This window comes from Sphaerodactylus townsendi, linkage group LG02, assembly GCF_021028975.2.
Source record: "Sphaerodactylus townsendi isolate TG3544 linkage group LG02, MPM_Stown_v2.3, whole genome shotgun sequence".
NCBI classification, from domain to species: Eukaryota; Metazoa; Chordata; class Lepidosauria; order Squamata; family Sphaerodactylidae; genus Sphaerodactylus; species Sphaerodactylus townsendi.
Genome location: NC_059426.1, coordinates 178,782,381 through 178,807,441, shown reverse-complemented (window position 1 = coordinate 178,807,441; position 25,061 = coordinate 178,782,381). Strand labels below are relative to the sequence as shown.

Below are 25,061 nucleotides of genomic sequence, written 5' to 3'. Positions count from 1 at the left end.
GGGGGGGGGGGGGGGTGGGGGGGGGGGGGGGTGGGGGGGGGGGGGGGTGGGGGGGGGGGGGGGTGGGGGGGGGGGGGGGTGGGGGGGGGGGGGGGTGGGGGGGGGGGGGGGTGGGGGGGGGGGGGGGTGGGGGGGGGGGGGGGTGGGGGGGGGGGGGGGTGGGGGGGGGGGGGGGTGGGGGGGGGGGGGGGTGGGGGGGGGGGGGGGTGGGGGGGGGGGGGGGTGGGGGGGGGGGGGGGTGGGGGGGGGGGGGGGTGGGGGGGGGGGGGGGTGGGGGGGGGGGGGGGTGGGGGGGGGGGGGGGTGGGGGGGGGGGGGGGTGGGGGGGGGGGGGGGTGGGGGGGGGGGGGGGTGGGGGGGGGGGGGGGTGGGGGGGGGGGGGGGTGGGGGGGGGGGGGGGTGGGGGGGGGGGGGGGTGGGGGGGGGGGGGGGTGGGGGGGGGGGGGGGTGGGGGGGGGGGGGGGTGGGGGGGGGGGGGGGTGGGGGGGGGGGGGGGTGGGGGGGGGGGGGGGTGGGGGGGGGGGGGGGTGGGGGGGGGGGGGGGTGGGGGGGGGGGGGGGTGGGGGGGGGGGGGGGTGGGGGGGGGGGGGGGTGGGGGGGGGGGGGGGTGGGGGGGGGGGGGGGTGGGGGGGGGGGGGGGTGGGGGGGGGGGGGGGTGGGGGGGGGGGGGGGTGGGGGGGGGGGGGGGTGGGGGGGGGGGGGGGTGGGGGGGGGGGGGGGTGGGGGGGGGGGGGGGTGGGGGGGGGGGGGGGTGGGGGGGGGGGGGGGTGGGGGGGGGGGGGGGTGGGGGGGGGGGGGGGTGGGGGGGGGGGGGGGTGGGGGGGGGGGGGGGTGGGGGGGGGGGGGGGTGGGGGGGGGGGGGGGTGGGGGGGGGGGGGGGTGGGGGGGGGGGGGGGTGGGGGGGGGGGGGGGTGGGGGGGGGGGGGGGTGGGGGGGGGGGGGGGTGGGGGGGGGGGGGGGTGGGGGGGGGGGGGGGTGGGGGGGGGGGGGGGTGGGGGGGGGGGGGGGTGGGGGGGGGGGGGGGTGGGGGGGGGGGGGGGTGGGGGGGGGGGGGGGTGGGGGGGGGGGGGGGTGGGGGGGGGGGGGGGTGGGGGGGGGGGGGGGTGGGGGGGGGGGGGGGTGGGGGGGGGGGGGGGTGGGGGGGGGGGGGGGTGGGGGGGGGGGGGGGTGGGGGGGGGGGGGGGTGGGGGGGGGGGGGGGTGGGGGGGGGGGGGGGTGGGGGGGGGGGGGGGTGGGGGGGGGGGGGGGTGGGGGGGGGGGGGGGTGGGGGGGGGGGGGGGTGGGGGGGGGGGGGGGTGGGGGGGGGGGGGGGTGGGGGGGGGGGGGGGTGGGGGGGGGGGGGGGTGGGGGGGGGGGGGGGTGGGGGGGGGGGGGGGTGGGGGGGGGGGGGGGTGGGGGGGGGGGGGGGTGGGGGGGGGGGGGGGTGGGGGGGGGGGGGGGTGGGGGGGGGGGGGGGTGGGGGGGGGGGGGGGTGGGGGGGGGGGGGGGTGGGGGGGGGGGGGGGTGGGGGGGGGGGGGGGTGGGGGGGGGGGGGGGTGGGGGGGGGGGGGGGTGGGGGGGGGGGGGGGTGGGGGGGGGGGGGGGTGGGGGGGGGGGGGGGTGGGGGGGGGGGGGGGTGGGGGGGGGGGGGGGTGGGGGGGGGGGGGGGTGGGGGGGGGGGGGGGTGGGGGGGGGGGGGGGTGGGGGGGGGGGGGGGTGGGGGGGGGGGGGGGTGGGGGGGGGGGGGGGTGGGGGGGGGGGGGGGTGGGGGGGGGGGGGGGTGGGGGGGGGGGGGGGTGGGGGGGGGGGGGGGTGGGGGGGGGGGGGGGTGGGGGGGGGGGGGGGTGGGGGGGGGGGGGGGTGGGGGGGGGGGGGGGTGGGGGGGGGGGGGGGTGGGGGGGGGGGGGGGTGGGGGGGGGGGGGGGTGGGGGGGGGGGGGGGTGGGGGGGGGGGGGGGTGGGGGGGGGGGGGGGTGGGGGGGGGGGGGGGTGGGGGGGGGGGGGGGTGGGGGGGGGGGGGGGTGGGGGGGGGGGGGGGTGGGGGGGGGGGGGGGTGGGGGGGGGGGGGGGTGGGGGGGGGGGGGGGTGGGGGGGGGGGGGGGTGGGGGGGGGGGGGGGTGGGGGGGGGGGGGGGTGGGGGGGGGGGGGGGTGGGGGGGGGGGGGGGTGGGGGGGGGGGGGGGTGGGGGGGGGGGGGGGTGGGGGGGGGGGGGGGTGGGGGGGGGGGGGGGTGGGGGGGGGGGGGGGTGGGGGGGGGGGGGGGTGGGGGGGGGGGGGGGTGGGGGGGGGGGGGGGTGGGGGGGGGGGGGGGTGGGGGGGGGGGGGGGTGGGGGGGGGGGGGGGTGGGGGGGGGGGGGGGTGGGGGGGGGGGGGGGTGGGGGGGGGGGGGGGTGGGGGGGGGGGGGGGTGGGGGGGGGGGGGGGTGGGGGGGGGGGGGGGTGGGGGGGGGGGGGGGTGGGGGGGGGGGGGGGTGGGGGGGGGGGGGGGTGGGGGGGGGGGGGGGTGGGGGGGGGGGGGGGTGGGGGGGGGGGGGGGTGGGGGGGGGGGGGGGTGGGGGGGGGGGGGGGTGGGGGGGGGGGGGGGTGGGGGGGGGGGGGGGTGGGGGGGGGGGGGGGTGGGGGGGGGGGGGGGTGGGGGGGGGGGGGGGTGGGGGGGGGGGGGGGTGGGGGGGGGGGGGGGTGGGGGGGGGGGGGGGTGGGGGGGGGGGGGGGTGGGGGGGGGGGGGGGTGGGGGGGGGGGGGGGTGGGGGGGGGGGGGGGTGGGGGGGGGGGGGGGTGGGGGGGGGGGGGGGTGGGGGGGGGGGGGGGTGGGGGGGGGGGGGGGTGGGGGGGGGGGGGGGTGGGGGGGGGGGGGGGTGGGGGGGGGGGGGGGTGGGGGGGGGGGGGGGTGGGGGGGGGGGGGGGTGGGGGGGGGGGGGGGTGGGGGGGGGGGGGGGTGGGGGGGGGGGGGGGTGGGGGGGGGGGGGGGTGGGGGGGGGGGGGGGTGGGGGGGGGGGGGGGTGGGGGGGGGGGGGGGTGGGGGGGGGGGGGGGTGGGGGGGGGGGGGGGTGGGGGGGGGGGGGGGTGGGGGGGGGGGGGGGTGGGGGGGGGGGGGGGTGGGGGGGGGGGGGGGTGGGGGGGGGGGGGGGTGGGGGGGGGGGGGGGTGGGGGGGGGGGGGGGTGGGGGGGGGGGGGGGTGGGGGGGGGGGGGGGTGGGGGGGGGGGGGGGTGGGGGGGGGGGGGGGTGGGGGGGGGGGGGGGTGGGGGGGGGGGGGGGTGGGGGGGGGGGGGGGTGGGGGGGGGGGGGGGTGGGGGGGGGGGGGGGTGGGGGGGGGGGGGGGTGGGGGGGGGGGGGGGTGGGGGGGGGGGGGGGTGGGGGGGGGGGGGGGTGGGGGGGGGGGGGGGTGGGGGGGGGGGGGGGTGGGGGGGGGGGGGGGTGGGGGGGGGGGGGGGTGGGGGGGGGGGGGGGTGGGGGGGGGGGGGGGTGGGGGGGGGGGGGGGTGGGGGGGGGGGGGGGTGGGGGGGGGGGGGGGTGGGGGGGGGGGGGGGTGGGGGGGGGGGGGGGTGGGGGGGGGGGGGGGTGGGGGGGGGGGGGGGTGGGGGGGGGGGGGGGTGGGGGGGGGGGGGGGTGGGGGGGGGGGGGGGTGGGGGGGGGGGGGGGTGGGGGGGGGGGGGGGTGGGGGGGGGGGGGGGTGGGGGGGGGGGGGGGTGGGGGGGGGGGGGGGTGGGGGGGGGGGGGGGTGGGGGGGGGGGGGGGTGGGGGGGGGGGGGGGTGGGGGGGGGGGGGGGTGGGGGGGGGGGGGGGTGGGGGGGGGGGGGGGTGGGGGGGGGGGGGGGTGGGGGGGGGGGGGGGTGGGGGGGGGGGGGGGTGGGGGGGGGGGGGGGTGGGGGGGGGGGGGGGTGGGGGGGGGGGGGGGTGGGGGGGGGGGGGGGTGGGGGGGGGGGGGGGTGGGGGGGGGGGGGGGTGGGGGGGGGGGGGGGTGGGGGGGGGGGGGGGTGGGGGGGGGGGGGGGTGGGGGGGGGGGGGGGTGGGGGGGGGGGGGGGTGGGGGGGGGGGGGGGTGGGGGGGGGGGGGGGTGGGGGGGGGGGGGGGTGGGGGGGGGGGGGGGTGGGGGGGGGGGGGGGTGGGGGGGGGGGGGGGTGGGGGGGGGGGGGGGTGGGGGGGGGGGGGGGTGGGGGGGGGGGGGGGTGGGGGGGGGGGGGGGTGGGGGGGGGGGGGGGTGGGGGGGGGGGGGGGTGGGGGGGGGGGGGGGTGGGGGGGGGGGGGGGTGGGGGGGGGGGGGGGTGGGGGGGGGGGGGGGTGGGGGGGGGGGGGGGTGGGGGGGGGGGGGGGTGGGGGGGGGGGGGGGTGGGGGGGGGGGGGGGTGGGGGGGGGGGGGGGTGGGGGGGGGGGGGGGTGGGGGGGGGGGGGGGTGGGGGGGGGGGGGGGTGGGGGGGGGGGGGGGTGGGGGGGGGGGGGGGTGGGGGGGGGGGGGGGTGGGGGGGGGGGGGGGTGGGGGGGGGGGGGGGTGGGGGGGGGGGGGGGTGGGGGGGGGGGGGGGTGGGGGGGGGGGGGGGTGGGGGGGGGGGGGGGTGGGGGGGGGGGGGGGTGGGGGGGGGGGGGGGTGGGGGGGGGGGGGGGTGGGGGGGGGGGGGGGTGGGGGGGGGGGGGGGTGGGGGGGGGGGGGGGTGGGGGGGGGGGGGGGTGGGGGGGGGGGGGGGTGGGGGGGGGGGGGGGTGGGGGGGGGGGGGGGTGGGGGGGGGGGGGGGTGGGGGGGGGGGGGGGTGGGGGGGGGGGGGGGTGGGGGGGGGGGGGGGTGGGGGGGGGGGGGGGTGGGGGGGGGGGGGGGTGGGGGGGGGGGGGGGTGGGGGGGGGGGGGGGTGGGGGGGGGGGGGGGTGGGGGGGGGGGGGGGTGGGGGGGGGGGGGGGTGGGGGGGGGGGGGGGTGGGGGGGGGGGGGGGTGGGGGGGGGGGGGGGTGGGGGGGGGGGGGGGTGGGGGGGGGGGGGGGTGGGGGGGGGGGGGGGTGGGGGGGGGGGGGGGTGGGGGGGGGGGGGGGTGGGGGGGGGGGGGGGTGGGGGGGGGGGGGGGTGGGGGGGGGGGGGGGTGGGGGGGGGGGGGGGTGGGGGGGGGGGGGGGTGGGGGGGGGGGGGGGTGGGGGGGGGGGGGGGTGGGGGGGGGGGGGGGTGGGGGGGGGGGGGGGTGGGGGGGGGGGGGGGTGGGGGGGGGGGGGGGTGGGGGGGGGGGGGGGTGGGGGGGGGGGGGGGTGGGGGGGGGGGGGGGTGGGGGGGGGGGGGGGTGGGGGGGGGGGGGGGTGGGGGGGGGGGGGGGTGGGGGGGGGGGGGGGTGGGGGGGGGGGGGGGTGGGGGGGGGGGGGGGTGGGGGGGGGGGGGGGTGGGGGGGGGGGGGGGTGGGGGGGGGGGGGGGTGGGGGGGGGGGGGGGTGGGGGGGGGGGGGGGTGGGGGGGGGGGGGGGTGGGGGGGGGGGGGGGTGGGGGGGGGGGGGGGTGGGGGGGGGGGGGGGTGGGGGGGGGGGGGGGTGGGGGGGGGGGGGGGTGGGGGGGGGGGGGGGTGGGGGGGGGGGGGGGTGGGGGGGGGGGGGGGTGGGGGGGGGGGGGGGGGGGGGGGGGGGGGGGTGGGGGGGGGGGGGGGTGGGGGGGGGGGGGGGTGTGGGGGGGGGGGCGGGGGGGGGGGGGGGGGTGGGGGGGGGGGGGGGTGGGGGGGGAGGGGGGGTTGGGGGAGGGGGGGGGGGTGGGGGGGGGGGGGAGGGGGGGGGGGGGGGGTGGGGGGGGGGGGGGGGGGGGGGGGGGGGGGAGGGGGGGGGGGGGGGGTGGGGGGGGGGGGTTGTGGGGGGGGGGGGGGGTGGGGGGGGGGGGGGGGGGGGGGGGGGGGGGGTGGGGGGGGGGGGGGGGGGGGGGGGGGGGGGTTGGGGGGGGGGGGGGGTGGGAGGTTCTCAAAGAACGTATATGTATGTTTGTGCCAACGTGATATGGTTTCCCTTTTGTTTATGTCATTCTGGGATGTAATAAAAGCCCCTCTTAGTTGAGTTTATGCCTGCAGTTTAGGATTTTAGTTTAACAAGGTAAGAACATAAGAACATAAGAACTAGCCTGCTGGATCAGACCAGAGTCCATCTAGTCCAGCATTCTGCTACTCGCAGTGGCCCACCAGGTGCCTTTGGGAACTCACATGCAGGAGGTGAAAGCAAGGGCCTGCTGCTGCTGCTGCTGCTGCTCCCGAGCACCTGGTCTGCTAAGGCATTTGCAATCTGAGATCAAGGAGGATCAAGATTGGTAGCCATAGATCGACTTCTCCTCCATAAATCTGTCCAAGCCCTTTTTAAAGCTATCCAGGTTAGTGGCCATCACCACCTCCTGTGGCAGCATGTTCCAAACACCAATCACGTGTTGCGAGAAAAAATATTTCCTTTTATTAGTCCTAATTCTTCCCCCCAGCATTTTCAATGAATGCCCCCTGGTACTTCAGTTAGTTTAAGGTTTTGTTAGATTTAAGCAAGCCATGCCAATAAGTATATGTAAAGTCTTGCCTATGAGTATATGTGATTATCCTTTAAGGTTTCCCTAATGTTTAAGTTTAGAAATGTTATTTTTGGAATTTGTGTCTGATGGCCAAAAGCAGTGGCCAGAAAGGTTGATATTAAGGGACAAGGAAGTTGGCTCTGGAATGCAGCTGAGACCAACGCCCAGCCGACACTTGGACAAAGACAAAGACCCTTTTGGACATGCAAATCGAATCTGTTGCCAGCACCCAAAGGTCCCCCAGCCGTTGGGAGACGTGCAGGAACCACCATTGGACAGTTTGAACTTTTCTTTGTTACAGCACAGTGAGGCGGGAGCCTGAGGGCATTACTGAAGGAAACAGACAGCTGATAATAGGATTAGCTGATAGTAGAATGAGCTGCCCACATGGATTTTATGAATAAAACCTTATCTGCTCTCCGTTCAGCACCATTGCAAGATCTCGCAGGAAGACGCCTGACAGCGGGATTTGGTAATCCCATTCAGAAAAGTGTAACCGTATCTTGCTTTTGAACTGTCTTGTTTTACGATTGGTGTTTTGGGTGAGGGACTTGCCCCCTCACCTCCCCTTTGCCCCCTTTGAAGTTTGGGAATAAAAGTTCTTGCACTGCGTTGCAAGGGGCGATTCTCTCCTGACCGAGCTGTGACCACCATCTGCAATAAAATCCTTTTTGCTTGAAGAACATCGGCTCCCTGCACCTCATTAAGTTGCTGAGCTGAAATCACTTATTGTTACCTGGCAAACAGCGGTAACACTTTCAAAGGCGAAAGACCCCTCAGAAGCCTAGGCGGGGTGGGGGGGCGACAACCCACTTAGGAGGGACAACAACCCACTTAGAAGTTCTGACTGCTGGAGCGACCCTCTCAGGAGGGCCTCACGTTCTTGGGACAGATTGTCTGGGTTTGCCCACAAATGGGAACATCTGTTCAAATTCTTGGGTGCTGGAGATAATTAAATTAGGTTACTGGTTGGAGCTTTCTCAGTTACCTTTAAGTTTTAGTTTTGACTCGGCCAGAGACAACCCTTTCAGGAGTTAGCTGTGCAATTAGAGGGGCTGCTATTCAAGGGGGCTGCACAGGAGTTCAGTCCCACTTTACAGGGGGGGGGGGGGTTTCTCCAAGATCTTTCTTGTGGGCAAGGAGGACAGTAGTGTCCAGCCAATTCTGGACTTGAGAACATAAGAACATAAGAACAAGCCAGCTGGATCAGACCAAAGTCCATCTAGTCCAGCTCTCTGCTACTCGCAGTGGCCCACCAGGTGCCTTTGGGAGCTCACAGGCAGGATGTGAACGCAATGGCCTTCTGCGGCTGTTGCTCCCGATCACCTGGTCTGTTAAGGCATTTGCAATCTCAGATCAAGGAGGATCAAGATTGGTAGCCTTAAATCGACTTCTCCATCAATCTGTCCGAGGCCCTTTTAAAACTATCCAGGTTAGTGGCCATCACCACCTCCTGTGGCAGCATATTCCAAACACTAATCACATAATAAGTGAAGAAGTGTTTCCTTTTATTAGTCCCAATTCTTCCCCCCAGCATTTTCAATGAATGCCCCCTGGTTCTAGTATTGTGAGAAAGAGAGAAAAATTTCTCTCTGTCAACATTTTCTACCCCATGCATAATTTTGTAGACTTCAATCATATCCCCCCTCAGCTTCCTCCTCTCCAAACTAAAGAGTCCCAAACGCTGCAGCCTCTCCTCATAGGGAAGGTGCTCCAGTCCCTCAATCATCCCTGCTGTCTCTTCTCTGCACCCTTTTTTCTATCTCCTCAATATCCTTTTTGAGATGCTACTACCAGAACTGAACATTAGTACTCCAAGTGCGGTCGCATCAATTGCTTTATATAAGGGCATGACAATCTTTTGCAGTTTTATTCTCAATTCCTTTCCCACTTATCCCCAGTTAGAGTTTGCCTTTTTCACAGCTGCTATGCATTGAGTTGACATTCCCATGGAACTATCAACTAAGACTTAAATCCCTTTCCTGGTCTCAGACTGATAGCACTGGACCCTGTAGCGTGTATGTGAAGTTTGGATTTTTTGCCCCTATGTGCATCACTTTACATTTTGCTACATTGAACTGCATTTGCCATTTCTGAGCCCACTCACCTAATTTATCAAGGTCCGCTTGGAGCTCTTCGCAATCCTTTGTGGTTCTCACCACCCTACATAATTTGGTATCATCTGCAAACTTGGCCACCATGCTACCCACCCCTACTTCCAGGTCATTTATGAAATGATGGAACTTCACAAATGTTTGCAAGATTTAAGATTCCACATGGTCACCTTGCCCAGTGTTTTGGAGTTATTATCAGTGAACACATTTATTTATAAATAATCACGTTGTACTTATGGATTTGAAGGATGTCTATTTCCATATTTCAATCCACCTTGAATATTGAAGGTTTTCTTTCAGGTCTAGCTGCAAGGCATCTCAGTATATTCCTCTCCCCTTTGGTTTGGCTAGGGCCCCCAGGGCATTCACCAAGTACACAGCCCAGTCTGAGGAGATGCTGAAGTCCCAGGTGGACTTAGTTATTTCCACCTGGCTGGAGCTGGAGCTTGTCATCAACTGGGCTAAATTGTTCCCTGTTTGCTAAGGCAACTTTAAGCTGTTTTGCTATAGACCGTCATTGATAGAAAAGCACAGAACACAGGATTCTTTATCAATGAACAATTTTACTTAACACCAAAGAATCCAAACTAAAAAACTTCCGCTGATGCAACCGCCCAGCGCAGGAGGACAAGCAAGCCTTTTATAGAGTTTTCAAAGGTTACAACAAAAGGGCAATTAGGTACACAATAAAGAGCATTCAACAAACAAGGTAAACAATTAAAAACACTATACAGAGTACTCAGAAGAGAATGAATGAAAATGGGCAAAATCTCACGATATTACATCACTAAGAATCGGTAGCAACGGGAAACTTGAGGCGGGAAAAATCCTTTTTCTTGGGTGCTAATGATAGTCTTTAGTGACTGCCTTGTAGAGGGCTGCCCCCATTGTCTGGGACTCCTGCCACAGCTGTCCAACAAGGAGGGGTTGGTGAAGTACAAAGCAGAGCAGAGCCGGCTGCGTGATCTTCCAGGGTGTGAGAGTCAATGATACAATAGCGAATCCAGCACCCTTTTGTTACAGTTCATTATGCCTTTGTGTTAGGAGTCCGGGTGTATCAGAAACATAATGAGGCCATCTTCCAGAGGACCTTGGAGAAGGGAGGCTGCCAATCTGCGAGTTCCTGAGAGGCCCCGAGGAGAACTTAAAGGAGAAAATCTATCTAACAAACATGAACCTAACGAAATATAATGAAAATAAACATAGGCAAGTGGGCCTTTTCCACTACAGCCGTAGCTGAAGCCGTCAGGCCTAATTCCCTCAGAACAGCCCGAACAGATTGCCACCTCTGAGCAATGAAGGAGCAGGCGGCGGGGAAAATAGCAAAACCCCTTGTGAGGAGACAGCTCCTTCCTTCTCTTCCCCCCCCCCCCCCCCCTTTTTCGTCCCCTTCTCCAAACAGGCATCATATATTTGCAGGACTTAAAAATGATCGAGGGTCATCAGGAAGAGCTACCTCTGAGTTAATGCTGTGCAGCTGGCTAACGAGCTTGACCTTCAGCAGCTGCTTATTAGTAGTATGCTCAGGATCCAAACTAACTCACTCTTATCCCCCTGCCCTCCTCCTCTCATTGTACGTAGTATTGTTGTCTGCTGTCTTTCTAGCATGCTTTATGTGCATATAGGTTTGTTTTTACTTGCAGTGCTTGTGCACTTATTTGTATTCTGACTTCTTTCTATTTTTGTAATATGCTTTATGTAGCCTACCTTATTTTAAACTCTATATAAAGAAGTAACTTTCTTATGCAACTCTGCTGCATGTATTTTTACTCTGCTATGAAGCTGAGTGGCTACAGCTTCAGTCCTTCTATCATTTCTATGGTTTCTTCCCTGTGTGAACACTCTTATGTATAGTAAGTTGGCCATTCTGCGAGAAGCACTTTCCACATTCCAGACATTTATATGGCTTCTCCCCTGAGTGAACCCATTGATGTACGTTTAGTTGGGCATTCTGCAAGAAGCACTTTCCACACTCCAGACATTTTTATGGCTTCTCCCCCGTGTAAACCCATTGATGCACGTTTAGTTTGTCACTCTGCGAGAAACTCTTTCCACACTCCAGGCATTTACAGTGGAACCTCAGTTTTCATTGCCTTCGGTTTTCATCGGTTTCGGTTTTCATTGATTTTTTCAGTGAAAAATTTGTCTTGGTTTTCATCGATTTGCCTCAGTTTTCATTGATTTGCAGTAAGGTGCAGGGGTTTGTGGAGAAAAATCACCCGGACAAAGCTGTTGCAGGCCGTGTCTGCAACTTGTGTAATGACAATGTCTTGCCCCATTTCTGACAAATCTTAAAGAGGCATCAGAAACAGACCTCTTTGGACAGCTTTCTGGTGCGACATTGGTCCACTGGCTTTGAAGCTGGTCCTAGTGTTATTGTTTGTTACTGTTTTCAGCATTAAACACTATGTTTATTCACCAAAAATGTGTTTTTGGAGTGCCTAGAATGGATTAATTGGATTTACATTGATTCCTATGGAAAAGGTTGCCTCTGTGTTCATCGGTTTCGGTTTGATTATTCTCGGACGGATTACTAACGGAAACCGAGGATTACTAATGTGAACCCGTTGATGTATTTTTAGACGGCGATTCCGTGAGAAGCTCTTTCCACATTCCAGGCATTTATATGGCTTTTCCCCCGTGTGAACCCGTTGATGTACGTTTAGTCGGTCATTCCACGAGAAGCTCTTTCCACACTCCAAGCATTTATATGGCTTCTCCCCTGTGTGAATCCTTTGATGATGATTTAGAGCATAATTAGAAGAGAAGGTCTTTTCACACTCCAGGCATTTATATGGCTTCTCCCCAGAGTGAACCCTTTGATGTTTACTTAGGCTGCTTTTGCAAGGGAAGCTCTTTCCACACTCCAGGCATTTATATGGCTTCTCCCCTGTATGAACCCACTGATGATCAGTTAATTGGCCTTTCTGAGAGAAGCACTTTCCACACTCTAGGCATTTATATGGCTTCTCCCCTGTGTGAATCCTTTGATGTATTCTAAAGGTGCGATTGGAAGACATGCTCTTTCCACATTCCATGCATTTATAAGGTTCCTCACCTTTGTGAACCGATTGATGTGTTCTTAAGTCACGACTATAAGAAAAGTTCTTTCCACATTCAAGGCATTTATAAGGCTTCTCCCCTGTATGAACCCTCTGATGTACAGTTAGATAACCATTCAGAGTGAAGCTCTTTCCACATTCCAGACATTTATATGGCTTCTCCCCTGTGTGAACCCACTGATGTACTTTTAGATGGCCATTCCGTGAGAAGCTCTTTCCACACTCCAAGCATTTATATGGCTTCTCCCCTGTGTGAACCCGTTGATGTAAGTTTAGGTGGTCATTCCGCGAGAAGCTCTTTCCACACTCCAAGCATGTATATGGCTTCTCCCCTGTGTGAATCCTTTGATGATGATTTAGAGCATAATTAGAACAGAAGGTCTTTTCGCACTCCAGACATTTATATGGCTTCTCCCCAGAGTGAACCCTTTGATGTCTAATTAGGGTGCTTTTGCGAGGGAAGCTCTTTCCACACTCCAGGCATTTATGTGGCTTCTCCCCTGTGTGAATCCTTTGATGATGATTTAGAGCATAATTACAAGAGAAGCTCTTTCCACACTCCAAGCATTTATATGGCTTCTCCCCTGTGTGAATCCTTTGATGATGATTTAGAGCATAATTAGAAGAGAAGGTCTTTTCACACTCCAGACATTTATATGGCTTCTCCCCAGAGTGAACCCTTTGATGTCTAATTAGGGTGCTTTTGCGAGGGAAGCACTTTCCACAATTCAGGCACTTATATGGCTTCTCCCCCTTGTGAAATATTTGATGCTTAGTTAGGCTGCCACTGAAAGAGAAACTCTTTCCACGCTCTGGGCATTTATATGTGTTCCAGCTGAACCTTGAGTCTTTTAATGCACCCTTATGCCTTGTGTTTTTCTGTTGTATTTCCTCTTGTGCTGAGATCTCAGATTGATTTCTGCCCTGAAAGTCAGCCAATTTCTTCTTTTCCTTCTCTTTTCCTTCTCTTTTCTTTCTGCGTTCTCGCTTTGACACCGCTTGATCCCCAGATATAACTTCCATCTGCAGGTCTTTGTCTTTCTCCACAACAAGCCTTTTTGATACCTTTTCTGTTACCATCTCCCTCACTCGTGAAGCTGCAAAAAAGAAACAGAAATCATAGCATGATTAGCATGATTAATTCAGGATGCCTGTTCCTGTTCAGCAGCACCCACACTCACTGGCGTATCACCCATTGGGCAAAGTGGGCAGTTGCCAATGGGCGCCCCTTGTGGTGGGGGCCAAAAATGCAGGGTACGTTTGTGTTTTTTGCGTATTGTAGTGGTTTTTCAGTTTGTGGCCTGCAGGGGGCACAGTTTTTAGGCTAGCAGCACCGAAATTTCAAGTATGTTCCGTTAGACTCTCCTGATGCTATCACCGAGGTTTGGTGAGGTTTGGATCAGGGAGTCCAAAGTTATGGACTCCCAAAGGAGGTGCTCCATCTTCCATTGTTTCCAATGGGAGCTAATAGGAGATGGGGGCTACACCTTTGAGGGTCCATAACTTTGGACCCCCTGAACCAAACTTCACCAAAAATGGTTGGTATCATCAGTAGAGTCTCATGAAGATACTCTGAAATTTTGGTGCTGCTACCTTAATAATTGCATCCCTGACAGCAGGCACTCGCTACATATCCCCAGATTCTCCTTTTAAATACACCCCATTCCTGCCAATGTTTGTTTTCTTTCTTTCTTTTATTCTCTCAGTGCCTAATAAAGGTTGTTGTTGTTGTTGTTGTTATTAAATCCACCCCCTTCGGCATGGATTTAAAGGGAGAATCTGAGATCCCCAGCTTAAACATTGAAAGTGATGCTGTTTCAGGGTGGGGGAGAATCCACCCCAAAACAGCATCACTTTCAATGTTGTTTAAACTGGGGATCCCAGATTCTCCCTTTAAGGTGGATTTAAAAGGAGAATCTAAGGCTTCCTTGTTTAAACAGCATTGAAAATGATGCTGTTTGGGCAAGGACGTAGGTAAGGGGGGGGTTCTTGGGTTCAACCCCCAATTGCATGTCTGAAACTCCGCCCCCAGTTTGTGGGTTTTTTAAATTTGTTAATGTTTTTTTCAGTTTTTGGCCTGCAGGGGGCGCGGTTTTTAAGCTAGCAGCACCAAAATTTCAGGGATGTTTTTGGAGACTCTCCTGATGATTTTACCTAGGTTTGGTGAAGTTTAGTTCAGGGGGTCCAAAGCTATCATGCCACCTCTTAACTTTCTCTTCATCAAGGCATGGCCACGCCCACAGGGGCGGGTGGGGCATGGCCCCACCCCTAAACCCCCCATAAAAAATCTATACCTATGTCCCTGTGTTTGGGGGTGGATACCATCATCACTTATTTAAACTAGGGAGCCCAGATTCTCCTTTTAAATCCACCTTAAAGGGAGAATCTGGGGTTCCCAATTTAAATAACATTGAAAGTGATGCTGTTTCCCCCAATTAGGGGGACTGGATACAACACCATAAAACACCAACGCCACCACACTCCAAGGTAGTGCATTCCACTGTTGAATAACCCTTACTATCGGGAAGTTTTCCCTGATGTTTACATAGAATCTCTATTCCTTCACCTTGAACCCATTACTCCTGGTCTCAGTCTCTGGAGCAGCAGAAAACAAGCTTGCTCTCTGACCTACATGACATCCTTTCAAATATCTAAAAGTGGCTATCATGCCACCTCTTAACCTTCTCTTCATCAAACAACCCCAGCTCCCTATGTCTCTCCTCATAGAGTATGGATTACCAGACCTTTGACCATTTTGCCCTTGCCCTTCTCTGGACCCATTCCAGCTTGTCAATCTCCTTCTTGAACTACAGTGCCCAGAACTGTACACAATATTCCAGGTGAGGTCTAACCCATGCAGATTAGAGAGGTACAATTACATTCCTCAGTCTGGACACCACACTCCTATTTACACAGCCCAGAATATGAGCAGCAAGTGTGACGCGGTGGCAGAAAAGGCTAATGTGGTCTTGGGGTATTTCAACAGAGGCGTAACCTCTAGAACGCAAAATGGTTGGTTTGTGAGTGGGAAGGAGAGATGAACGGAAGAAATGGTGAGGAAATGGGGGTTGCCAGGAGGTAACAGTAGTGTGGGACCAGGGACACAGTGGAAAATCAGTTGCCACCCAGAAGTTGTGCCTATCATTAAAGGAACAGAAACATTCTGAACCAAATACCCCCCACCCCTCACTACTATGTGCTGCTGCTGCTGCTGCTGCTGCTGCTTATTATTATTATTATTATTATTATTATTATTATTATTATTATTATTATTATTATTTAAATTTAAATTTAGTATACCGCCCTATCCCCGAAGGGCTTACATTGGAAGCCCTGGGGAACAATGGAAGGCATAACTCATCCACAAGTAAAGCCACATGTGTCAATATTGGCCACCCGCTTCAGGGTGATGGTGAGACTGCAAACATCCCTTTGGTATCTGCAGTGGAAGCGAAGGTTTGCTCACAAGAAGACAGCCAAGGGCCACCCCACAGAAAGGGAGGATGGAAAATCTCCACTGGGAAAAATCAGGGGATGTAACCCCTGCCTTGACCTGCCGAAACCTCTGTGCGGTAGTTGTTGGAACATTTAGTTTGGATCACAGAGATATGCATTTAGCTTCCTGCTCTGCCACAAAGGGTTGCCAGCTGACTTTTGCCCAGTCTCACGTCTCAACTAGACCTCCCTCACAGACTTATTGTAAAGGGGAAGGGAAAGATGAAGTAATGACTAAAGGGGGTGGGTGGGTTGAAAAACCTCCCTAACCTATCAGACCAAGCGTGGGGAGTGGGTTCCACGTCTGATGAGATCCTAAGAGACCCAGCTTCGATTACCCAAGACTCTTCTCTGGATACTTCCTGGATGACCTTCGGCCAATCACACCTCTCAGCCAGATCTACCTCCCAGGGTTCTTATGAGAATAAAATCAAAGAGAGGAGAACAGTGGAAGAAGTTTCCAAGCTTTCAGAGAGATATTTGTTCACATGTAAACCAACATGATAATATTTAGGGTTTATATTTTCGGGTGCTGTAACATCCCCAGTTGCAGGAGTTCCATCCCTTCCTCTGTGGCAAAAGGAGTGGCCTCCAGACATTCAAGAGTATCAGAGGAAGATACCATTCCCTCCCTTGAAAAAGGGGAACGATCCTTACCCAGACAGCTGACGGTCTCATAATTTTTCTCCATAACATCCCAGAAGAGTTTTCTTTGGCCTGAATCCAGCAGAGCCCATTCCTCCTCCGTGAAGAACACGGCCACCTCCTCAAAGGACACTGTGGGTGTCTGAAAAAGGAAAATAGGGCCTAGTTCATCATTGATTCGCAATTATGAGAGCCCAAGAAACAAAAATCCCATTGGCCAGTCAACAAATTTTAAATATGCAAAACACCAAACTTAGTTTTCTGAGTTCCTCACAGTTCTATTACACTGGAAGTTTCTAAGAGATGAAAACAGAAAATTTTTAAAAACTGGCCTTCTCTTGGTCAAGTTCAATTAAATGATTTTAAAACCCGTAACTGAGAGCAAAGCCAACATTATAATATGTTGAACATTTAACCCCCAAAATACATGGAAACGGGGTTTCTGGAAAGCGTTTCTACTTTAAACATTTTTCTCAATGAAGACACTCTGTGTTACTCTAACAGCACAATCCAGATCAGAAAGTGGGGAGCACTGGGGCGGAAGTGGGGATGGTGGGGGGGAAGGTGGCACCCCACGACCTCTCAAGACACTTCAGGTGGCGCAAAAAGGAGGGTAATTTGAAAACCCTCCTGCCACCCAAGTCACTCATAGCCAAAACAGGCTTTCACCACACAAAAGTACAGAGTAAGCCTGCAGGCTTGGATGCCGACTTTCCTGGGCTGGAACTTTAGTGGAAATCTGGAACCCACTGCCAGATTTGGGGTCGGGAGTTGGGAAGCTAGGTCAGAACACCCTGTCATTTTGTTTTGTTTTGCATTCTTGTATTGAGTGTATCTTTGCTGGCAACCTTTTGTACTTCGATTTCTGTTCATGCATAATTTCTCTCCTCTATTCTTGCTCAAGACATGTTGAGAAGATCTTAAACCCACCTTTCCTGCAGATGCGCAAGAACCAAACTCTCCCTCCAGCCGGGGGAAACAGGAAAGAAGAGAGGCTTTGTGGAATTCCATATTGCATATTTTTTCTTCTCTAGGAAAAACTGCTCCCTGGACAGCGAGAATAGGCAAGATTGACCTCTCTGGTGCTTGCAAGGCCTTCTGGGAAACGTAGTTCCCTGCAACAGCAAGACACAAATGGCATTTTCAAAAAAGGATTTGGGAACACAAATCTCTTGGTGATGCAGTAGAAGTCATGAATTTCTGCAAGACCACGGTAGTTAACTTTCTGAAAGTGAACAAATGGAAACAAAACCCTGAAAAGACAGAGGGCTGGGAAGAATGAGGTCTTAAAGGACACCGTTCTCATTTTTGATGGAGTTCGATGGACCCTTGCCGACTCAGTTAAAAGCCTTGGGCCTACGCTAGATCCAGCTTTCTTTCTGCAGAATCAAGTAAATGTGGGTGCAAGAAAGCTTTCTACCAACAGCCTAGCTGATAAGAGGGTCCCTTGCTTTGATTTAGCTGACCTGGCCACCTGGGTCTATGAAGTAGAAGAGAAGAAAATGAATTTGGATTTCTACCCCACCTTTCTCTCCTGTAACGAGACTCAAAGGGCTTACAAACTCCTTTCCTTCCCCCCCACAACAAACTCCCTGTGAGGTGGGTGGGGCTGAGAGAGTTCTGAGAGAACCGTGACTGGCCCAAGGTCACCCAGCAGGAATGTAGGAGTGCAGGAAAAGATCTGGTTCACCAGATAAGCCTCTGCCACTCAGGTGGAGGAGTGGGGAATCAAACCCGGTTCTTCAGATTAGAATCCACCTGCTCTTAACCACTACACCACACTGGCTCTCTATGCCACAGCAACATCAAGACTACACTATTCTAATGAACTTTATGTTGGTCTCCCCTCAAAACCAATGCAAAAACTCCAGATCCTCTGAAGATGCCAGCCACAGATGCAGGCGAAACGTCAGGAGAGAATGTGCTAGAACATGGCCATACAGCCCGGAAACCACACAGCACCCCAGTGATTCCGGCAGTGAAAGCCTTCGACAAGATATTGTTCATTTCTCCCGATCACAGCCCTTTCAGGGCACTTCCTGCTTTCTTTTCAAAGTGCTGTGATGTGCTCGTGGGAGTTTCTGTTGTTTCTTCTGTGGCAAATGAAAGACTGTTCAGAAATTCAAGAAGGCCGAAGGATGCTACCCGCTGCCTCCTCCCTTTTCTTCTGTCTTCACGGCAACCGGGGAAAGGTTCTTACCCAGAAAGCCCACGGCCTCGTAATTTTCCTCCATAACGTCCCGGTAGAGCTTTCTTTGCCCCGGATCCAGCAGAGCCCATTCCTCCTCCGCGAAGGACACGGCCACCTCCTCAAAGGACACTGGGGATCTCTGAAAGAGGAAAAGATGGCCCAGTCGGTCTGCTATTCCTGTCTCTGAGGTTGCAAGAATGAAAGAAGAACCAGTCGACTGAGCTAAATAATGCAACGTTATCAAAACAATGGCAAGAACATTTGGGTTCTTTTTTCCCTCAACCTCTAACAGGCATAATATACTTGATTTATATTTATTTTCCCAAAAAGAGGGAAAGCAGCAGCAGGGGGGGAATGAAGGGTCTGATGGACTACTGCAGATTTAATTGGCAGTGCAGATATTTTGGGACGTTGCTATGGCAGCAGCTGCCACCCCCCCCCCCAGCCCAAGGACCCCCACTGTGTGGCTGAGGTTCAGCCCTGGCAGCCATTTGTGGGCTGGCTCCGGCTCCTGCAGCTGACAGGTTGCTGCTGCTGCTGCGCCCCCCCCCCCCCGGCCCGGGCAGACCCCCATCTGTGCCCGGGAGCTGCGAGGGTTGGGGAGGGACCCTGGTCGGTCTGGGGGTGCAGCGCAGAATCAGCGCAGGGCGGGTGGACACTGAGGGAGGGGGTGGAAACACAAGCCCCCGCCCCACCCCCAGATCTTGCACGGGGAAGACCCCCCCCCAACTCCCCCCTTCACCCTCACCGTGCAAGAGCCGGACCCTCCCTCCCGCCGGGGGACGGGAGCCAGGCGAGGCCCCCCCGGACAGGACTCCATGGACCACCCCGGAGCTCCTCCTGCGCCCCCTGCGAGAAAACGCCGCCCCCTCCCCGGACACCCAGAACGGGCCGGGTCTGGTTCTCGCAAGGCCTTCTGGGAGATGTAGTTCCCGGCGGCCACAAGTCCCAGCTATGGGACATTTCACGTACCCGTATTTGGGGTTGCAGCCGAGGGGCAGCGGGGGGTGGGGGGGGGGACAGTGGGGTGCCAGGCCATAGAGCCCCCCCCCCTCTCCAAAGCAGCCGTTTCCTCCCGGGGAAAAGAGCCCTGCAATCCGGAGACCGGCGGCTGGAACTGCAAGAGACCTGCGCACCTCCCCGGGAGGTTGGCAACAGGAAAACTCTCCCAGGGTTTGAGAGAGAGCAGCAGTCCTAGAGAGGCAGATGGGAGGTGGCGGGGGAAGCCATCCGCTTTACCCCCCTCCCTCCCTCCCTTTGCAGGAGCCGGCTTGGCGTTTCCCCGGGTGCTGCTTCAGTGGCGGGGAGGGGGAGGGGGGGCTCCGGTAAGCACCAAGGGGCTGGAAGGGAGCGAAGCGAAGGGGTTAATATGGGGAGGGAGTTTGCAATGCGTGGCCTCAAATAGAGGGGGGGGGGGGGGAAGCCTCCCCCCATCCCACCTGCGACCCCGCCTTTCTCCTCCTGCTGCACCAGGGAGCCCCCCTGGGACCCTTTTGAGCGGAGCCACGAGGTCCCTGCGTTGACTGGATCCGAACCCGGCACCTTGGGAAGCTGGACGGGCTCTTTCCAGAGGCCCTTTTAGGAAGGGAGAGAAAACACAAGGGGGGGGGGGCAAGGGGGCAGGGGGAGGGGGCAGGTGCAGGAGAGGGAGGGGAGGGGTGTGAACAGCCTCATGGCTGTTTGCTCTGGGCTTGAGGCTTTGGAAAGGGTCTCTGTCCTGCTTCCCCCACCCCCCCCACCCCCCGGTTATTGTGAGGAGCATTCAGGCCCCTCCTGCAGCATCCCTGGGCTTTGCTCTGTCCTTTCCCAAACCTGCCTTGCTGTGGTGCTGAATGTCCCAACTGAGCCACGTGCCTGGCTGCCCTTTCAAAGCCCACGGGCCTCCCCCAAAGGGCAGGAAGTTTTCTTTCCCCTGCCCTGGGAAGGGGCAGCAGAGGTCTGTGTGGGCTTTCTAATTGGCCGTCAGATATCCTTGCATCCATATAGCCGTGTGTCCGTCATGTTGTTAAGCGTGTTGAATCATTATGTCGGCCTCATGCATTGGTAGAATCCGTGACCTCCCGCAACGTCTGATGCTTCCCTGCCTTGCTCTCGTCTTGCAAATGCAATCAGGTTGTACTGATACAATGAACTCCAGAGGCGAGACAGGCCTGCTGTTATTGCTTGATGGGACAACAGCATTTGACCTGGTTCATCACCATCTTTTGATTCACCACCTCGCCCTCGCTGAAATACCTGGTTCAGCCTTCCAGTGGCTGTGCTCATTTCTCCAGGGTCATTTGTGCTCATTTCTCCAGGGTCAGGGGGTATCGACTGGGCAGAGAACCTCAGCACCCATTTGTTGGTGTTCGGGGGATTCCTCAAGGGACAGTCCCCTCCAATGTTGTTCAACATCTATATACACCCTCCTGCCAAGTTAAGAACATAAGAACTAACCTGCTGGATCAGACCAGAGTCCATCTAGTCCAGCTCTCTGCTACTCGCAGTGGCCCACCAGGTGCCTTGGGGAGCTCACATGCAGGATGGGAAAGCAATGGCCTTCTGCTGCTGTTGCTGCTCCTGAGCACCTGTTCTGCTAAGGCATTTACAACCTCAGATCAAGGAGGATCCAGATTGGTAGCCATAGATCGACTTCTCCATAAATCTGTCCAAGCCCTTTTTAAAGCTATCCAGGTTTGTGGCCATCACCACCTCCTGTGGCAGCCTATTCCAAACACCCATTGCATGAAGAAGTGTTTCCTTTTATTAGTCCTTATTCTTCCCCCCAACATTTTCAACGAATGCCCCCTGGTTCTAGTATTGTCATGGAACGGACATTCAGTAACTGACTTTCTAACATGCTTGCATGCATGCATGTATGTGAGGTCTTGCCTTGGAACTAGATAATTTTTTGTATGTGTGAGCCAGAATATTCTGGTTCCTAAATATACAAATATATATTTGTATATTTATATTTGTAAGTATCTCTCTCTCTCTCCCTCCCTCTCTCTCTCTCTCTCTCTCTGTATGTATGTATGTATGTATGTATGTATGTATGTATGTATGTATGTATGTATGTATGTATGTATGTATGAGCTTATTATAACTATTGTGTCTATGTTGTGGGGTTATTTCTTTTTCATATTTTCTACCATTACAATTATTGTCCCTAAAGTGACTGAAGAAGACATAATTGTCAAAAGTATTGTTCTTTCCCCGGGTCAATATTCCCACCTTCCATTGACCACCAGGTAACAATTTTATCAGCATCCTGTTCATCTATAAATACATGAAACAACAACAATAAACTTTATTAGGCATAAATAATATTACATAGAAATTGTTAATATCATAACCAATACACTGTAAAAATCCCAAAACACAAAATTAGGACACACTATATATACAAACTCTCCATAAACATGTTAGAATATCCAATAATTAATTAGGATGGTTGTGTTACCCCAGATAGAGGGAACAGGATAAGTTACCCAATTCAGATTTAGAGAATCAAAGAGACAGACAAAGAAAATGATTTCAAGAAGTTAGTAAGTTTATTAGAGAGGAACAGGTTGCAAAAGCACCCTGGGAGGAAAGACTCAACTTCGGCTTTGGGGACCATCCCTTTTATAGAAAAGTATCACATGCTAAGTCATTAAATTCCGATACATCACAGAATTCTTGACACCTCAGGGTCAATTACAGGACAATCCTTAAACAATTTTCCACTTTATTAAAACAACTTTCTCCCGAAGCTTCTCGACCCTGGGCACCATCCCAGTGCCCCTACCTTCACCCTTTAGATGGATGGTGTACCCACAGACCTGACAGGAGGAATGCACTGAGAGAGGCAAGTGTATTCCTAACTAATAAATATGTGTCCCCTTTAACTTCTAGTTCCCTTTCTCCCAATCTTCGTTCAGTCAGGAGGATTTACCATGAACGCTTTGGCTGGTGTACCCTTAAAGGCCTCCCTTTGTTATGTATTAGGGGCTTCTTTTAGGCTATGTTTTACCTATGCCTTTAGAGTCTGCTGAATCAGCAGAAAGTGTAGACATCCATGTTGTCTAGCTCTCCGCCATCCAGCTCAAGTTGAGAGCTGAAGGCCTTTCCACCAATGAGCAACCTAAAATAGCTAGTATAACATAGGAATAAGCACAACAGTTGAATATGAGTACAATGCATACTAAATATGACTAAATGTGGATGCAAATGCACCATACTAAAAGTGCTAACAGTTTAAGCCGTAACTTCCCACGTTTATCACGGTGATTTGAGCCTCAGGTACTGTATCTATGAGGTTAGATGTTCGAATAGAACAATAACCACTTTCTAAATGTCATCTTTGTGATATTACTTCAGCTAAATATATCGCAACCTTAGAAGTTATCTCCGAAGAAGCACCATTTAATAGAGAATTCACTGCATAGGCCAAAGACAGATTTGTTTTGGCTTTAAGAATCGGGGTTATATAAAGCTTGCATAGTGCGGAATGAAGCTGACATTCTAGAACAGGGGTAGGGAACCTTTAACACTCAAAGAGCCATTCGGACCCGTTTTCCACGGGAAAAGAAACACTTGGAGCCGCAAATAATTTTTGACATTTAAAATAAAGATAACACTGTATATATTGGGTGTTTTTTTTTTTACCTTTTACTCCGCTCATTCTGAGAAGCGCATGGATGCGTCCGCCCTGCTGCCTGCAGGGCGGGCAAGGATGGGGCTGGCGGCTCAGCTCGTAGAGCCGCAGTGCAAGGGCAGAAGAGCCGCATGCGGCTCTTGAGCCGCAGGTTCCCTACCCCTGTTCTAGAAGAATGTCACGGAGCACGGGCAGCATCTATCTGAAAGCGAAACGCCTTGAAATCTACCAGCCATAACTTTGGAAGGAAAGGCATTTACTCTAGCAAGCATAATTGCTCTGCGCTGAGATGGAACATCGAGGCTGAAAAAAATATTGTGCCATCTTTCTGTGTAGGATGGGTAAGTTTAACGCGTCGGGGGAACACACTGCAGCTTGTGCTGGATGAAGGAATTGGAATTCCATGTCGATCAGTCTTTGACTAAGTTACCTGAGTATCTACTCCTCATTTAAGTGTTCAAAAAATTGCAGAGAGAAACCGAGAGTTTTTATTTTGAATTCAATATTGGATAAACAGGGCGTGCTCAGCCGGTCAGATTTAAAATAGGAAAAGAGTGAGTTTTCTTTTGCCCTGAAAAATATTTTTTAACCAAAATTTGAACAGCACGATCCAAGCTTTCGTTTCTACAGAGTGTAAGCCCAGTTCCTCATAAATTACTCTATTGGGGACACATTTTGGGATTCCCAAGATTTTCCTATAAAAGGAGGACTGTATTTTCTCAACATTAGAGTCAAACTCATGTAGCCAGCCAAGAATTTTATCAGCATCCTGTTCATCTATGAATACATGAAACCCATCAACGGAAGTTGGGTATTTGAAAGGCATCAGCCATTGGTATCCTTCTACACCATTAGTGGATCTCTTACTGTATTACAGAGACTTGATATTATTTTATTTGGGATCCTCTGTGTACGTATTGTTCATTGTTTTATTGTTGTTGTTTATAATATGTATGTTTTTGTTGTTGATTAAGAGTTGTGGTTCTGGTATATAAATGTTTTAATTATTTTCATTAAAATAGAGTTTTATAGTTTGCACTAGAGCCAGTCAGGTTCTTTTCCCTTCTGTAAACTAGATACCGTGTCTGGCTCATTATATATATTGATTGAGATACATTCCCAGAACAGTGCAACTGCATAAAATAACAGACTGCTGCTGCTAGATATATGTAACCAGCCTGCGATATGTATCCACTACCGTCTGTGCATTCTTTCCTTGATCTTTATGGCTTCACAGCCTTTGTAGACAACTAGGCTTCCCCTGATACTCCTGTCCAATGAGAACCATGTTACATCCGTTATCTCATAGGGCAGGAAGCCAGGTGGTTTTTATTGCTATCTGCCACTGACCTAATGTTTTTGGGACTTTCCACACTCCATTTATATGGCATCTCCCCTGTAGGAACCCTTTGATGTTTCCTTAGGTCACCATTAAAAGGGAAGGTCTTTCCACCCTCCAGGAATTTGTAAGGCTTATTCCCCGTGTGAACCATGCACTTTCCACACTCCAAGCATTTACATGGCTTCTCACCTGTGTGAATCCTTTGATATTTAAAGCAGAGCTACTCTGGTAAGATGAGAAGGTCTAGTAGTCTTCCTGCACTCACTACAGCCTCCTAGCATTTTGGAAAACTCGCCACGCATGATGTTCTTTCCAATAGGAAGGCTTTACTTTAGCGGTTGCAAGATTACACAAGACTATACTACCCTGTTTCCCCGAATATAAGACATCCCCTAAAATAAGACGTAGTAGAGGTTTTGCTGAACTGCAAAATATAAAGCATCCCCCGAAAGTCAGATGTAGCAAAGTTTTTGTTTGGAAGCATGCCCGACGAACAGAACACAGAAAAATAAGACATCCCCTGAAAATAAGACATAGTGCATCTTTGGGAGCAAAAATTAATATAAGACACTGTCTTATTTTCAGGGAAACACAGAATATAAGACTATACAGAACACTTCTGAACAAAGTTGAATACAGTGGAAGAAGAAGACTGACGTACAGCATTGCTTCTTAAGACATTCAAGCAGGATACTTTCCCCATGCCCCGGCAACAGCCTTTCATTGGTCCAGGGGCCCTTTCCGCATGGGCGATTTACAGCGGCCCAGGGACAGCAAAAACGCCGACTGCGTTGCTGCATCATACTGGCCACCTGGAAGTGGCGTGAAGCTGCTCCTATTAACCTCGCAAAACTAGCAAGGTTTTTCTAAAGCACCGTCTTCCCGTCGGCGCAGTGCAAACAGCACCGGCAGGGAGACGCTGCTTTCCCCCTCCCCACTCCCCGTCCTATCCGTCATCACTCTGGAGGGCTGCAGAGCCCCGCCCACACTGCCCTCCGACCCCTAAAGGTCGGAGGGCAGCGTGGGCGGGTCCCTGCAGCTCTCCAGAACGACGGACGAGACAGTGAGTGGAGGGGGCAACCGGAGGCGGCTCTGTACGGAGCTGCCTCTCCGGCTGAGGGGGA

General features: G+C 57.3%; 3 protein-coding genes across 33 annotated transcripts in view; 1 reads left to right on the top strand and 2 right to left on the bottom strand.

The window, feature by feature from the left end:
* LOC125427099 (zinc finger protein 420-like) overlaps window positions 1–18,842 on the bottom strand; it is a 99,061-nt gene extending 80,219 nt beyond the window's left edge. For 8 of the 9 annotated variants that reach the window (XM_048486157.1, XM_048486160.1, XM_048486161.1 and 5 more), the window contains exons 1-3: window positions 18,726–18,842; window positions 17,987–18,116; window positions 16,717–16,901 (exon numbers count right to left, since the gene is read on the bottom strand). In XM_048486157.1, coding sequence (XP_048342114.1) covers window positions 16,717–16,901; window positions 17,987–18,116; window positions 18,726–18,797 — 387 coding nt within the window. In that variant the 5' untranslated portion in view covers window positions 18,798–18,842. The remainder of the gene's footprint in view (window positions 1–16,716; window positions 16,902–17,986; window positions 18,117–18,725) is intronic. The other variant, XM_048486158.1, reaches the window with a different exon arrangement.
* LOC125427096 (zinc finger protein 420-like) overlaps window positions 10,975–25,061 on the bottom strand; it is a 35,136-nt gene continuing 21,049 nt past the window's right edge. For 20 of the 22 annotated variants that reach the window (XM_048486131.1, XM_048486145.1, XM_048486137.1 and 17 more), the window contains one exon: window positions 10,975–11,989. In XM_048486131.1, the coding sequence (XP_048342088.1) occupies window positions 11,026–11,989 (964 nt within the window). In that variant the 3' untranslated portion in view covers window positions 10,975–11,025. Of the gene's footprint in view, window positions 11,990–23,804; window positions 24,071–25,061 lie in introns of those variants that run through there. The other 2 variants (XM_048486139.1, XM_048486150.1) reach the window with 2 other exon arrangements.
* Window positions 19,017–25,061, top strand: part of LOC125427103 (zinc finger protein 883-like) — a 47,920-nt gene continuing 41,875 nt past the window's right edge. For both annotated transcript variants that reach the window (XM_048486173.1, XM_048486172.1), the window contains exon 1: window positions 19,017–19,190. In XM_048486173.1, coding sequence (XP_048342130.1) covers window positions 19,184–19,190 — 7 coding nt within the window. In that variant the 5' untranslated portion in view covers window positions 19,017–19,183. The remainder of the gene's footprint in view (window positions 19,191–25,061) is intronic.